The 15,000-nt window shown below is 49.7% G+C and overlaps 1 protein-coding gene across 1 annotated transcript in view; it reads right to left on the reverse strand.

Annotated features, from left to right (window-relative positions):
• Nucleotides 1-15,000, reverse strand: part of mfsd2ab (MFSD2 lysolipid transporter A, lysophospholipid b) — a 60,845-nt gene that overhangs the window by 20,053 nt on the left and 25,792 nt on the right. The window contains exons 4-9 of the mRNA XM_031795021.1: nucleotides 14,860-14,983; nucleotides 14,628-14,706; nucleotides 8,545-8,732; nucleotides 5,834-5,924; nucleotides 1,203-1,321; nucleotides 394-477 (exon numbers count right to left, since the gene is read on the reverse strand). Coding sequence (XP_031650881.1) covers nucleotides 394-477; nucleotides 1,203-1,321; nucleotides 5,834-5,924; nucleotides 8,545-8,732; nucleotides 14,628-14,706; nucleotides 14,860-14,983 — 685 coding nt within the window. The remainder of the gene's footprint in view (nucleotides 1-393; nucleotides 478-1,202; nucleotides 1,322-5,833; nucleotides 5,925-8,544; nucleotides 8,733-14,627; nucleotides 14,707-14,859; nucleotides 14,984-15,000) is intronic.

The following is a 15,000-nucleotide window of genomic DNA, read 5'->3' on the forward strand; positions in this document are numbered from 1 at the left end:
TCTCTCTCTCTCTCTCTCTCTCTCTCTCTCTCTCTCTCTCCTCTCTCTCTCTCTCTCTCTCTCTCTCTCTCTCTCTCTCTCTCTCTCTCTCTCTCTCTCTCTCTCTCTCTCTCTCTCTCTCTCTCTCTCTCTCTCTCTCTCTCTCTCTCTCTCTCTCTCTCTCTCTCTCTCTCTCTCTCTCTCTCTCTCTCTCTCAACAAAAGTTCAGTAAGTGACGTAGGAAAATATTCTCAATCTGTCTGTATCATCTGTAAAGAACAAGGCCATTCACACTTTGAATCAATAGGCAGTTTGTGTGTGTGTGTGTGTGTGTGTGTGTGTGTGTGTGTGTGTGTGTGTGTGTGTGTGTGTGTGTGTGTGTGTGTGTGTGTGTGTGTGTGTGCGTCTCCTCACCATGATGACCAGTAGAATGTTCTGGAAGTCGTTCCTTAAGCCCAGAGTGTAGCAGCAGAACAGAGCAAAGTTCCCTTCCAGTAGCTGAGAGAGAGAGACACGCTCAGTTAGACCCTTCACACACACACACACCTCAGACCGAGCGTACAGGCTCGCTGGCTGGAGACTCTTTAACACGAGGAACAGCGTACCCCAGAGACCATATAAATAAACACACACACAGAGCTGAATGGTGGCAGACAGCCTTTCCAAGCATTGGAGTATATTGAATGTTAGCTTTATGGTTGGGCTAACTTTACGAGTAGAAGACATTTATGGTCACAAACTACGATATTATTTAAAGGCCAGATGATATTTATAAATACAAGACACACTTCCTCTTTCTACCAGGAAGTGGATACTAATGATGATGTGTAGTCTTTGGTGAGTGGGCGTACAAGTTATTGTGGGGTGTGTGTGTGTGACAAACACACTAGGCTACCCTGGGATGGCAGGGTAGACACAGGGTAGCCTAGTGGTTAGAGTGTTGGACTAGTAACCGGAAGGTTGCAAGTTCAAACCCCCGAGCTGACAAGGTACAAATCTGTTGTTCTGCCCCCTGAACAGGCAGTTAACCCACTGTTCCGAGACATCGTTGACTTGCCTGGTTAAATAAAGGTCAAATAAAATTAAATGTACAGTATGTGGACACCACTTCAAATTAGTGGAGCTACTTCATTCATTCACTTGTTGCTGACAAGTGTAAATCAGCCTTGCAATCTAGATAAATAAATAAGAGAGAAAGAGAGTGATATACTGTATATAGTCACCATGAAAGCCAGTGAAGTGAAGAGGAAGCCCATCACCAGCTTGACGTAAGGTCCATGGCCCATCACCAGCCTGATACCCTGCCAGAACGACATGCGCTCTGACCGGGGGCGAGACGACTCTGGAGGGAGATTAAGTTGTAAGAAAACAAAACCTATATATGTCTATTGTGTTTAAACTTCAGGATACGGATTCCATCTCATGAGAAAAAGGTGAGAGTTGAATTTAATGACGATGATGATAATATACATTTCTAAAATCATTTTAACGAATATTAGGAGAATCAGATCTAGGAGGATGAATGACACACACACACACACACACACACAAACACACACACACGCACACACACACAAACACGCACACACACACACACACACCACAAAATAACTATTATACAACAGACTCAGTTCTTTCAGAACTTCTCATAACAGAGGTCAAATCAGCAGTTGGTAAGTTTGTTTCCTACGAGCTCATCTATTAGAGCATCAAGCCACCCTGGTCACAGCCCATCTGTTAGAGCATCAAGCCACCCTGGTCACAGCCCATCTATTAGAGCATCAGGCCACCCTGGTCACAGCCCATCTGTTAGAGCATCAAGCCACCCTGGTCACAGCCCATCTATTAGAGCATCAGGCCACCCTGGTCACAGCCCATCTGTTAGAGCATCAGGCCACCCTGGTCACAGCCCATCTGTTAGAGCATCAAGCCACCCTGGTCACAGCCCATCTGTTAGAGCATCAGGCCACCCTGGTCACAGCCCATCTATTAGAGCATCAAGCCACCCTGGTCACAGCCCATCTATTAGAGCATCAGGCCACCCTGGTCACAGCCCATCTATTAGAGCATCAGGCCACCCTGGTCACAGCCCATCTATTAGAGCATCAAGCCACCCTGGTCACAGCCCATCTATTAGAGCATCAGGCCACCCTGGTCACAGCCCATCTATTAGAGCATCAGGCCACCCTGGTCACAGCCCATCTGTTAGAGCATCAGGCCACCCTGGTCACAGCCCATCTGTTAGAGCATCAAGCCACCCTGGTCACAGCCCATCTATTAGAGCATCAGGCCACCCTGGTCACAGCCCATCTGTTAGAGCATCAGGCCACCCTGGTCACAGCCCATCTATTAGAGCATCAGGCCACCCTGGTCACAGCCCATCTATTAGAGCATCAGGCCACCCTGGTCACAGCCCATCTGTTAGAGCATCAGGCCACCCTGGTCACAGCCCATCTGTTAGAGCATCAAGCCACCCTGGTCACAGCCCATCTGTTAGGGTGTTAGAGCATCAAGCCACCCTGGTCACAGCCCATCTATTAGAGCATCAGGCCACCCTGGTCACAGCCCATCTGTTAGAGCATCAGGCCACCCTGGTCACAGCCCATCTGTTAGAGCATCAGGCCACCCTGGTCACAGCCCATCTGTTAGAGCATCAAGCCACCCTGGTCACAGCCCATCTGTTAGGGTGTTAGAGCATCAAGCCACCCTGGTCACAGCCCATCTGTTAGGGTGTTAGAGCATCAGGCCACCCTGGTCACAGCCCATCTGTTAGAGCATCAAGCCACCCTGGTCACAGCCCATCTATTAGAGCATCAGGCCACCCTGGTCACAGCCCATCTGTTAGAGCATCAGGCCACCCTGGTCACAGCCCATCTATTAGAGCATCAGGCCACCCTGGTCACAGCCCATCTATTAGAGCATCAGGCCACCCTGGTCACAGCCCATCTGTTAGAGCATCAGGCCACCCTGGTCACAGCCCATCTGTTAGAGCATCAAGCCACCCTGGTCACAGCCCATCTGTTAGGGTGTTAGAGCATCAGGCCACCCTGGTCACAGCCCATCTGTTAGAGCATCAAGCCACCCTGGTCACAGCCCATCTATTAGAGCATCAAGCCACCCTGGTCACAGCCCATCTGTTAGGGCATCAAGCCACCCTGGTCACAGCCCATCTGTTAGGGTATTAGAGCATCAGGCCACCCTGGTCACAGCCCATCTGTTAGAGCATCAGGCCACCCTGGTCACAGCCCATCTGTTAGAGCATCAAGCCACCCTGGTCACAGCCCATCTGTTAGAGCATCAAGCCACCCTGGTCACAGCCCATCTATTAGAGCATCAAGCCACCCTGGTCACAGCCCATCTATTAGAGCATCAGGCCACCCTGGTCACAGCCCATCTGTTAGAGCATCAGGCCACCCTGGTCACAGCCCATCTATTAGAGCATCAGGCCACCCTGGTCACAGCCCATCTGTTAGAGCATCAAGCCACCCTGGTCACAGCCCATCTGTTAGGGTGTTAGAGCATCAAGCCACCCTGGTCACAGCCCATCTGTTAGGGTGTTAGAGCATCAAGCCACCCTGGTCACAGCCCATCTGTTAGGGTGTTAGAGCATCAGGCCACCCTGGTCACAGCCCATCTGTTAGAGCATCAAGCCACCCTGGTCACAGCCCATCTGTTAGGGTGTTAGAGCATCAAGCCACCCTGGTCACAGCCCATCTATTAGAGCATCAGGCCACCCTGGTCACAGCCCATCTGTTAGAGCATCAGGCCACCCTGGTCACAGCCCATCTGTTAGAGCATCAGGCCACCCTGGTCACAGCCCATCTGTTAGAGCATCAGGCCACCCTGGTCACAGCCCATCTATTAGAGCATCAGGCCACCCTGGTCACAGCCCATCTGTTAGAGCATCAAGCCACCCTGGTCACAGCCCATCTGTTAGAGCATCAAGCCACCCTGGTCACAGCCCATCTGGTAGGGTGTTAGAGCATCAAGCCACCCTGGTCACAGCCCATCTATTAGAGCATCAGGCCACCCTGGTCACAGCCCATCTGTTAGAGCATCAGGCCACCCTGGTCACAGCCCATCTGTTAGAGCATCAGGCCACCCTGGTCACAGCCCATCTGTTAGAGCATCAGGCCACCCTGGTCACAGCCCATCTATTAGAGCATCAGGCCACCCTGGTCACAGCCCATCTGTTAGAGCATCAAGCCACCCTGGTCACAGCCCATCTATTAGAGCATCAGGCCACCCTGGTCACAGCCCATCTGTTAGAGCATCAAGCCACCCTGGTCACAGCCCATCTGTTAGAGCATCAAGCCACCCTGGTCACAGCCCATCTGGTAGGGTGTTAGAGCATCAAGCCACCCTGGTCACAGCCCATCTATTAGAGCATCAGGCCACCCTGGTCACAGCCCATCTGTTAGAGCATCAGGCCACCCTGGTCACAGCCCATCTATTAGAGCATCAGGCCACCCTGGTCACAGCCCATCTGTTAGAGCATCAAGCCACCCTGGTCACAGCCCATCTGTTAGAGCATCAAGCCACCCTGGTCACAGCCCATCTGTTAGGGTGTTAGAGCATCAAGCCACCCTGGTCACAGCCCATCTGTTAGGGTGTTAGAGCATCAGGCCACCCTGGTCACAGCCCATCTGTTAGAGCATCAAGCCACCCTGGTCACAGCCCATCTGTTAGGGTGTTAGAGCATCAAGCCACCCTGGTCACAGCCCATCTATTAGAGCATCAGGCCACCCTGGTCACAGCCCATCTGTTAGAGCATCAGGCCACCCTGGTCACAGCCCATCTGTTAGAGCATCAGGCCACCCTGGTCACAGCCCATCTGTTAGAGCATCAGGCCACCCTGGTCACAGCCCATCTATTAGAGCATCAGGCCACCCTGGTCACAGCCCATCTGTTAGAGCATCAAGCCACCCTGGTCACAGCCCATCTGTTAGAGCATCAAGCCACCCTGGTCACAGCCCATCTGGTAGGGTGTTAGAGCATCAAGCCACCCTGGTCACAGCCCATCTATTAGAGCATCAGGCCACCCTGGTCACAGCCCATCTGTTAGAGCATCAGGCCACCCTGGTCACAGCCCATCTGTTAGAGCATCAGGCCACCCTGGTCACAGCCCATCTGTTAGAGCATCAGGCCACCCTGGTCACAGCCCATCTATTAGAGCATCAGGCCACCCTGGTCACAGCCCATCTGTTAGAGCATCAAGCCACCCTGGTCACAGCCCATCTATTAGAGCATCAGGCCACCCTGGTCACAGCCCATCTGTTAGAGCATCAAGCCACCCTGGTCACAGCCCATCTGTTAGAGCATCAAGCCACCCTGGTCACAGCCCATCTGGTAGGGTGTTAGAGCATCAAGCCACCCTGGTCACAGCCCATCTATTAGAGCATCAGGCCACCCTGGTCACAGCCCATCTGTTAGAGCATCAGGCCACCCTGGTCACAGCCCATCTATTAGAGCATCAGGCCACCCTGGTCACAGCCCATCTGTTAGAGCATCAAGCCACCCTGGTCACAGCCCATCTGTTAGAGCATCAAGCCACCCTGGTCACAGCCCATCTGTTAGAGCATCAAGCCACCCTGGTCACAGCCCATCTGGTCATAGTCACATGAGACAGAAACTGTGTACCGCGTCATCACACCACACTGTCGATCTCAATAGCATCTACATAAGGGAGTGGGGGTTGTTTAGAAGAATGTTGGGGAATTCCCACGAGCTCATCATTATATAATAGGAACATGGAACGTTAATGACCCAAAGTTAACACATTAAATATTTTTTTTTTAAAGTGGGGTTTGTTGATTTGAGGGCTGGATAAGATCAAATGGTCACCCTGCGTTACCTTTCTTCTCCTTGACTCCGAAGAACAGCACGACGGCACAGAGCACGTAGATGGAACAGATGACACCGGAGGCTATATTGTAGGCCGTTTTCTGTGAGAGTAGAGGGACAGCACCTTAGAGGACTGTAGTAACCATGGTAGTAAAAAAATATATATATATGCAAAAGACTAGCTTTGTGGCAAACATTTCCTGGAGTAGAGAGACAGCTGGTTAGTAGACTATAGGACAGTATACACAGAGAACAGCCAATAGGAGGGAGGGACAGCAGGTCAGTAGACTATAGGACAGTATACACAGAGAACAGCCAATAGGAGGTCAGTAGACTATAGGACAGTAAACAGAGAGAACAGCCAATAGGAGGTCAGTAGACTATAGGACAGTAAACACAGAGAACAGCCAATAGGAGGTCAGTAGACTATAGGACAGTAAACACAGAGAACAGCCAATAGGAGGTCAGTAGACTATAGGACAGTAAACAAAGAGAACAGCCAATAGGAGGTCAGTAGACTACAGGACAGTAAACAGAGAGAACAGAGAAGAGGAGGTCAGTAGACTATAGGACAGTAAACAGAGAGAACAGCCAATAGGAGGTCAGTAGACTATAGGACAGTAAACAGAGAGAACAGCCAATAGGAGGTCAGTAGACTATAGGACAGTAAACAGAGAGAACAGCCAATAGGAGGGAGGGACAGCAGGTCAGTAGACTATAGGACAGTATACACAGAGAACAGCCAATAGGAGGTCAGTAGACTACAGAACAGTAAACACAGAGAACAGCCAATAGGAGGTCAGTAGACTACAGCACAGTAAACAGAGCGAACAGCCAATAGGAGGGAGGGACAGCAGGTCAGTAGACTATAGGACAGTAAACACAGAGAACAGCCAATAGGAGGTCAGTAGACTATAGGACAGTAAACAGAGAGAACAGCCAATAGGAGGGAGGGACAGCAGGTCAGTAGACTATAGGACAGTAAACACAGAGAACAGCCAATAGGAGGTCAGTAGACTATAGGACAGTAAACAGAGCGAACAGCCAATAGGAGGGAGGGACAGCAGGTCAGTAGACTATAGGACAGTAAACACAGAGAACAGCCAATAGGAGGTCAGTAGACTATAGGACAGTAAACAGAGAGAACAGCCAATAGGAGGTCAGTAGACTATAGGACAGTAAACAGAGAGAACAGCCAATAGGAGGTCAGTAGACTACAGGACAGTAAACAGAGAGAACAGCCAATAGGAGGTCAGTAGACTATAGGACAGTAAACAGAGAGAACAGCCAATAGGAGGTCAGTAGACTATAGGACAGTAAACAGAGAGAACAGCCAATAGGAGGTCAGTAGACTACAGGACAGTAAACAGAGATACCAGCCAATAGGAAGTCAGTAGACTATAGGACAGTAACACAGAGAACAGCCAATAGGAGGTCAGTAGACTATAGGACAGTAAACAGAGAGAACAGCCAATAGGAGGTCAGTAGACTACAGGACAGTAAACACAGAGAACAGCAACATATTAGTCACATGTAGTAGAAAGTGTTAAAGCTACTTTATCTGGTATTCCTGATGGTTATTACACTCTCAGGCTGATACAGAGAGACTCGTTTCTCTCTCAGGCTGATACAGAGAGACTCGTTTCTCTCTCAGGCTGATACAGAGAGACTCGTTTCTCTCTCAGGCTGATACAGAGAGACTCGTTTCTCTCTCAGGCTGATACAGAGAGACTCGTTTCTCTCTCAGGCTGATACAGAGAGACTCGTTTCTCTCTCAGGCTGATACAGAGAGACTCGTTTCTCTCTCAGGCTGATACAGAGAGACTCGTTTCTCTCTCAGGCTGATACAGAGAGACTCGTTTCTCTCTCAGGCTGATACAGAGAGACTCGTTTCTCTCTCAGGCTGATACAGAGAGACTCGTTTCTCTCTCAGGCTGATACAGAGAGACTCGTTTCTCTCTCAGGCTGATACAGAGAGACTCGTTTCTCTCTCAGGCTGATACAGAGAGACTCGTTTCTCTCTCAGGCTGATACAGAGACTCGTCCATGCTTATATTACAAGCAGGCTTGACTACTGTGATGCTCTCCTGTCTGGTCTAATCAAGAAAGACATTGATCAACTACAAAACATACAGAATGCTGCAGGGTACTGACCAAGACCAGACAGAGAGCACATTACACTGGTTTTAAGGTCTCTGTACTGTAAAACATACAGAATGCTGCAGGGTACTGACCAAGACCAGACAGAGAGCACATTACACCAGTTTTAAGGTCTCTGTACTGTAAAACATACAGAATGCTGCAGGGTACTGACCAAGACCAGACAGAGAGAACACATTACACAGGTTTTAAGGTCTCTGTACTGTAAAACATACAGAATGCTGCAGGGTACTGACCAAGACCAGATGGAGAGGACACATTACACTGGTTTTAAGGTCTCTGTACTGGCTGCCTGTTTTAGAATGAATTTAAACTACCTCAAAGCCTAGGGACCAAGAGGCCTGGAGAGACAGCCTTTAGTTACTATGCCCCCAGCCTCTGGAATAGCCTACCAGAGAACCTGACGGGGGCTGAAACTGTGGACATATTTAACTGTTTGTTGAGTAGTGAATATTTAATCTTATTTTCATTGCATTTCATTCGTTTTTTTCCCCTGTAAAGCACATTGTGGTGCATTCCATGTGTGTGTGTGTGTGTGTGTGTGTGTGTGTGTGTGTGTACCGTTTGGTCCAGGGTGATGACAGTGGTGATCGTGGCGTTGACTTCCTGTTCCAGCAGCAGGGAGGAGTTTAACCCGTCGGCCGTGACATTATCACCGGGCGTTGGGATACAGGGGGCGTTGGCCATGCCCACAATCTGACCCTGGACGGCTGTGCCAATCACAGTACCCAGAACCTCTACCGTCATTCCTGATTGGACGAGAGAAGCATACAGATGAGACAAACCAACCAATGATCCTCTTGTTGGTCCTCTGTAGCTCAGTTGATAGAGCACGGTGTTTCTAACCCCAGGATAGTGGATTCAAATCCCCGGTACCACCCAGAAGTAAAACTAATTAGCTTTGGATAAAACCGTCTGCTAAAATGACTTATATTAATATACAATGATTATTATGTATATATAATTATTTATATATTATAGATTGAGGTGACTGTGGCTGCATCACATCTGACTGTGATTGGGCGGCACACATTTGGCCCAGCGTCGTCCGGGTTTGGCCGGGGGAGGCCGTCATTGTAAATCATAATTTGTAACGCCTAGTTAAATAAAAGGTTAAACATAATTTGTAGTTATAGTTAAATAAAAGGTTAAATAAAAACATCTCCATTGTGTCCTAATATCTAAACTACAATTTGTAGTAGGCACCATTATCAATAACTTAATGTGAAATCGATATTGTTGAAAATTGATTTAAGTAAGACATATCGGTTTATCCTCGAGGTTAACCTACACTATACACTCAGTGGCCGGTTTATTAGGTACACCCACCTAGAACTTGGTCAGACTCTCTCCCCCCCCCCCCCCCCCCCCGACCCTTTGCCTCCAGAACAGCCTGAATTCTTCAGGGCATGGGTTGTACAAGGTGTGGCGTTCAAACGTTGCTCAATTGGTATCAAGGGACCTAACGTGTGCCAGGAAAACATTCTCCACACCATTACACCGCCAGCCTGTACCATTGACACCAGGTAGGATGGGGCCATGGACTCCTGCTGCTTACTCCAAACCCTGACTCTGACATCAGCATGAACAGGAACCAGGATTCGTTTGACCAGGCAATGTTTTCCCACTCCTCAATTGTACAGTGTTGGTGATGGCGTGCCCACTGGAGTAGCGTGCCCGCGTAACCCCGGTGTGGTCGTCTGCTGCAAATAGCCCCTCCGTGACGAGGATCGGCGGGTTTGTGGGTTCCGAGATGCCGTCCTGCGCCGTTATTTGTCTGTTTGCGGTCCTTCTGTGAGCTTATACGACTCTTGCCATTCTCGTACAAATGAACAGTAACTGAATGCCTTGATGCCTGTCTGCCTGCTTTATATAACAAGCCACAACCACGTGACTCACTGTCTGTAGGAGCGAAGCATTTTTGGTGAACGGGGTGGTGTACCTAATAAACTGTCCACTGAGTGTATATGACACGTTCCTGTAGTTATACTTAATTGCCTGCTGATAGGTCAACACTTCTCATTGTGTTCAAACTGGTTAGGTAGGTTAGGACCCCAAGACCATTCACCCCTTGGCCCAATGGACAATCAACAAGCAGTTGTCTAGGCTGCAATGTTATTTATTAAAAAAAATACGATTTCGTATCAACTAAAAAATAAAAACAATTATGCAACGGATATCGATTTTTCCCATATCGGCACCCATCACTAATACGTAGTAGTGACGTTGTGTAGTGCAGGGTAGTGACGTTGGGTAGTGCAGGGTAGTGACGTTGGGTAGTGTAGGGTAGTGACGTTGGGTAGTGTAGGGTAGTGTAGGGTAGTGTAGGGTAGTGTAGGGTAGGGTAGTGTAGGGTAGTGTAGGTTAGTGTAGGGTAGGGTAGTGTAGGGTAGTGTAGGGTAGTGTAGGTTAGTGTAGGTTAGTGTAGGGTAGGGTAGGGTAGGGTAGTGTAGGGTAGTGTAGGTTAGTGTAGGGTAGGTTAGTGTAGGGTAGTGTAGGGTAGTGTAGGCGAGGGTAGTGTAGGCGAGGGTAGTGTAGGGTAGGGTAGTGTAGGGTAGTGTAGGTTAGTGTAGGGTAGGGTAGTGTAGGTTAATGTAGGTTAGTGTAGGGTAGGGGTAGTGTAGGGTAGTGTAGGGTAGGGTAGTGTAGGTTAGGGGTAGTGTAGGGTAATGTAGGTTAGTGTAGGGTAGGGTAGTGTAGGGTAGTGTAGGGTAGGGTAGTGTAGGGTAAGGTAGGTAGTGTAGGGTAGGGTAGGGTGGTGTGGGGTAGGGTAGGGTAGTGACGTCGGGTAGTGTAGGGTAGTGTAGGATAGTGACGTCGGGTGGTGTGGGGTAGTGTAGGGTAGTGTAGGGTAGGGTAGTGTAGGGTAGTGTAGGGTAGTGTAGGTTAGTGTAGGTTAGTGTAGGGTAGGGTAGGGTAGGGTAGTGTAGGGTAGTGTAGGTTAGTGTAGGGTAGGTTAGTGTAGGGTAGTGTAGGGTAGTGTAGGCGAGGGTAGTGTAGGCGAGGGTAGTGTAGGGTAGGGTAGTGTAGGGTAGGATAGGGTAGTGTAGGTTAGTGTAGGGTAGGGTAGTGTAGGGTAGTGTAGGTTAGTGTAGGGTAGGGTAGTGTAGGGTAGTGTAGGGTAGTGTAGGGTAGTGTAGGTTAGTGTAGGTTAGTGTAGGGTAGGGTAGGGGTAGGGTAGTGTAGGGTAGTGTAGGTTAGTGTAGGGTAGGTTAGTGTAGGGTAGTGTAGGGTAGTGTAGGCGAGGGTAGTGTAGGCGAGGGTAGTGTAGGGTAGGGTAGTGTAGGGTAGGATAGGGTAGTGTAGGTTAGTGTAGGGTAGGGTAGTGTAGGGTAGTGTAGGTTAGTGTAGGGTAGGGTAGTGTAGGGTAGTGTAGGTTAGTGTAGGGTAGGGTAGTGTAGGGTAGTGTAGGTTAGTGTAGGGTAGGGTAGTGTAGGGTAGTGTAGGGTAGTGTAGGTTAGTGTAGGGTACGGTAGTGTAGGGTAGGATAGGGTAGTGTAGGGTAGGGTAGTTGTAGAGTAGGATAGGGTAGTGTAGGTTAGTGTAGGGGTAGGGTAGGGTAGGGTAGTGTAGGGTAGTGTAGGTTAGTGTAGGGTAGGTTAGTGTAGGGTAGTGTAGGGTAGTGTAGGCGAGGGTAGTGTAGGCGAGGGTAGTGTAGGGTAGGGTAGTGTAGGGTAGTGTAGGTTAGTGTAGGGTAGGGTAGTGTAGGTTATGTAGGTTAGTGTAGGGTAGGGTAGTGTAGGGTAGTGTAGGGTAGGGTAGTGTAGGTTAGGGTAGTGTAGGGTAATGTAGGTTAGTGTAGGGGGTAGGGTAGTGTAGGGTAGTGTAGGGTAGGGTAGTGTAGGGTAATGTAGTTAGTGTAGGGTAGGGTAGGGTGGTGTGGGGTAGGGTAGGGTAGTGACGTCGGGTAGTGTAGGGTAGTGTAGGATAGTGACGTCGGGTGGTGTGGGGTAGTGTAGGGTAGTGACGCCGGGTAGTGTAAGGTAGTGCAGGGTAGTGTAGGGTAGTGTAGGGTAGTGCAGGGTAGTGTAGGGTAGTGTAGGGGTAGTGCAGGGTAGTGTTGGGTAGTGTAGGGTAGTGTAGGTTAGTGTAGGGTAATGTAGGTTAGTGTAGGGTAGTGTAGGGTAGTGTAGGATAGTGACGTCGGGTGGTGTGGGGTAGTGTAGGGGTAGTGTAGGGTAGTGTAGGTTAGTGTAGGGTAATGTAGGTTAGTGTAGGGTAGTGTATGGTAGGTTAGGGTAGTGACGCCGGGTAGTGTAGGGTAGTGCAGGGTAGTGTTGGGTAGTGTAGGGTAGTGACGACGGGTAATGTAGGTTAGTGTAGGGTAGTTCAGGGTAGTGCAGGGTAGTGTAGGGTAGTTAAGGGTAGTTCAGGGTAGTGTAGGGTAGTTCAGGGTAGTTCAGGGTAGGATAGTGACGTCGGGTGGTGTGGGGTAGTGTAGGGTAGTGTAGGGTAGTGTAGGTTATTGTAGGGTAATGTAGGTTAGTGTAGGGTAGTGTAGGGTAGGTTAGGGTAGTGACGCCGGGTAGTGTAGGGTAGTGTAGGGTAGTGCAGGGTAGTGTTGGGTAGTGTAGGGTAGTGTAGGTTAGTGTAGGGTAATGTAGGTTAGTGTAGGGTAGTGTAGGGTAGTGTAGGATAGTGACGTCGGGTGGTGTGGGGTAGTGTAGGGTAGTGTAGGGTAGGGTAGTGTAGGTTAGTGTAGGGTAATGTAGATTAGTGTAGGGTAGTGGAGGGTAGGTTAGGGTAGTGACGCCGGGTAGTGTAGGGTAGTGCAGGGTAGTGTAGGGTAGTGTAGGGTAGTGACGACGGGTAATGTAGGTTAGTGTAGGGTAGTTCAGGGTAGTTCAGGGTAGTGCAGGGTAGTGTAGGGTAGTTCAGGGTAGTGTAGGGTAGTGTAGGGTAGTTCAGGGTAGTTCAGGGTAGTGTAGGGTAGTTCAGGGTAGTGTAGGGTAGTTCAGGGTAGTTCAGGGTAGTGTAGGGTAGTGTAGGGTAGTTCAGGGTAGTTCAGGGTAGTGTAGGGTAGTGTAGGGTAGTAGAGGGTAGTGTAGGGTAGGGTAGGGTAGGGTGGTGACGCCGGGTAGTGTAGGTTAGTGTAGGGTAGTTCAGGGTAGTTCAGGGTAGTGTAAGGTAGTTCAGGGTAGTGCAGGGTAGTTTCAGGGTAGTGTAGGGTAGTGACGTCGGGTAGTGTAGGGTAGTGTAGGATAGTGACGTCGGGTGGTGTGGGGTAGTGTAGGGTAGTGTAGGGTAGTGACGCCGGGTAGTGTAAGGTAGTGCAGGGTAGTGTAGGGTAGTGTAGGGTAGTGCAGGGTAGTGTAGGGTAGTGTAGGGTAGTGTAGGGTAGTGTTGGGTAGTGTAGGTTAGTGTAGGGTAATGTAGGTTAGTGTAGGGTAGTGTAGGGTAGGTTAGGGTAGTGACGCCGGGTAGTGTAGGGTAGTGCAGGGTAGTGTAGGGTAGTAGGGGGTAGTGACAACGGGTAATGTAGGTTAGTGTAGGGTAGTTCAGGGTAGTGTAGGGTAGTTCAGGGTAGTGCAGGGTAGTTCAGGGTAGTGTAGGGTAGTTCAGGGTAGTTCAGGGTAGTGTAGGGTAGTTCAGGGTAGTGTAGGGTAGTTCAGGGTAGTTCAGGGTAGGATAGTGACGTCGGGTGGTGTGGGGTAGTGTAGGGTAGTGTAGGGTAGTGTAGGTTAGTGTAGGGTAATGTAGGTTAGTGTAGGGTAGTGTAGGGTAGGTTAGGGTAGTGACGCCGGGTAGTGTAGGGTAGTGTAGGGTAGTGCAGGGTAGTGTTGGGTAGTGTAGGGTAGTGTAGGTTAGTGTAGGGTAATGTAGGTTAGTGTAGGGTAGTGTAGGGTAGTGTAGGATAGTGACGTCGGGTGGTGTGGGGTAGTGTAGGGTAGTGTAGGGTAGTGTAGGTTAGTGTAGGGTAATGTAGGTTAGTGTAGGGTAGTGTAGGGTAGGTTAGGGTAGTGACGCCGGGTAGTGTAGGGTAGTGCAGGGTAGTGTAGGGTAGTGTAGGGTAGTGACGACGGGTAATGTAGGTTAGTGTAGGGTAGTTCAGGGTAGTGCAGGGTAGTTCAGGGTAGTGTAGGGTAGTTCAGGGTAGTTCAGGGTAGTGTAGGGTAGTTCAGGGTAGTGTAGGGTAGTTCAGGGTAGTTCAGAGTAGTGTAGGGTAGTTCAGGGTAGTGTAGGGTAGTGTAGGGTAGTTCAGGGTAGTTCAGGGTAGTGTAGGGTAGTGACGCCGGGTAGTGTAGGGTAGTGCAGGGTAGTGTAGGGTAGTGTAGGGTAGTGTTGACGGGTAATGTAGGTTAGTGTAGGGTAGTTCAGGGTAGTTCAGGGTAGTGTAAGGTAGTTCAGGGTAGTGCAGGGTAGTTCAGGGTAGTGTAGGGTAGTTCAGGGTAGTGCAGGGTAGTTCAGGGTAGTGCAGGGTAGTGTAGGGTAGTGCAGGGTAAGGTAGTGTAGGGTAGTGACGGCGGGTAGTGTAGGGTAGTGTAGAGTAGTGTAGGGTAGTGCATGGTAGTGTAGGGTAGTGTAGGGTGGTTCAGGGTAGTTCAGGGTAGTGTAGGGTAGTTCAGGGTAGTGTAGGGTAGTGTAGGGTAGTGCAGGGTAGTGACGACGGGTGGTGTAGGTAAGAGTCCAGGCGTAAGACTTACTGTAAGCAGTGGCAGAGTCCCTCTCCTTCTGATCTTCACTGATGAACATGGTGAGAGCCGAGTAGGGCACATGGAAACACTGGAGAGAGAGAGAGAGAGAGAGAGAGAGAGAGAGAGAGAGAGAGAGAGAGAGAGAGAGAGAGAGAGAGGAGAGAGAGAGATTGAAATGATTGGATTGTACCGGGTTCGTGTTTCATTATACATGTGGACGTGTAGGATTCCTTTAACTCACCGTCTGAAGGGTCTGGAAGAGGCAGTAGAAGACCAGGTACCAGATGACCCTCCCATCCTCAAACACAGGAACATACCAGATGAGGAAGTAACTGACCACGGCTAGAGGAGTGGAGAACAGGATCCTAAACCGAGAGAGACA

The sequence above is a fragment of the Oncorhynchus kisutch genome, linkage group LG17, assembly GCF_002021735.2.
Source record: "Oncorhynchus kisutch isolate 150728-3 linkage group LG17, Okis_V2, whole genome shotgun sequence".
NCBI lineage: Eukaryota > Metazoa > Chordata > Actinopteri > Salmoniformes > Salmonidae > Oncorhynchus > Oncorhynchus kisutch.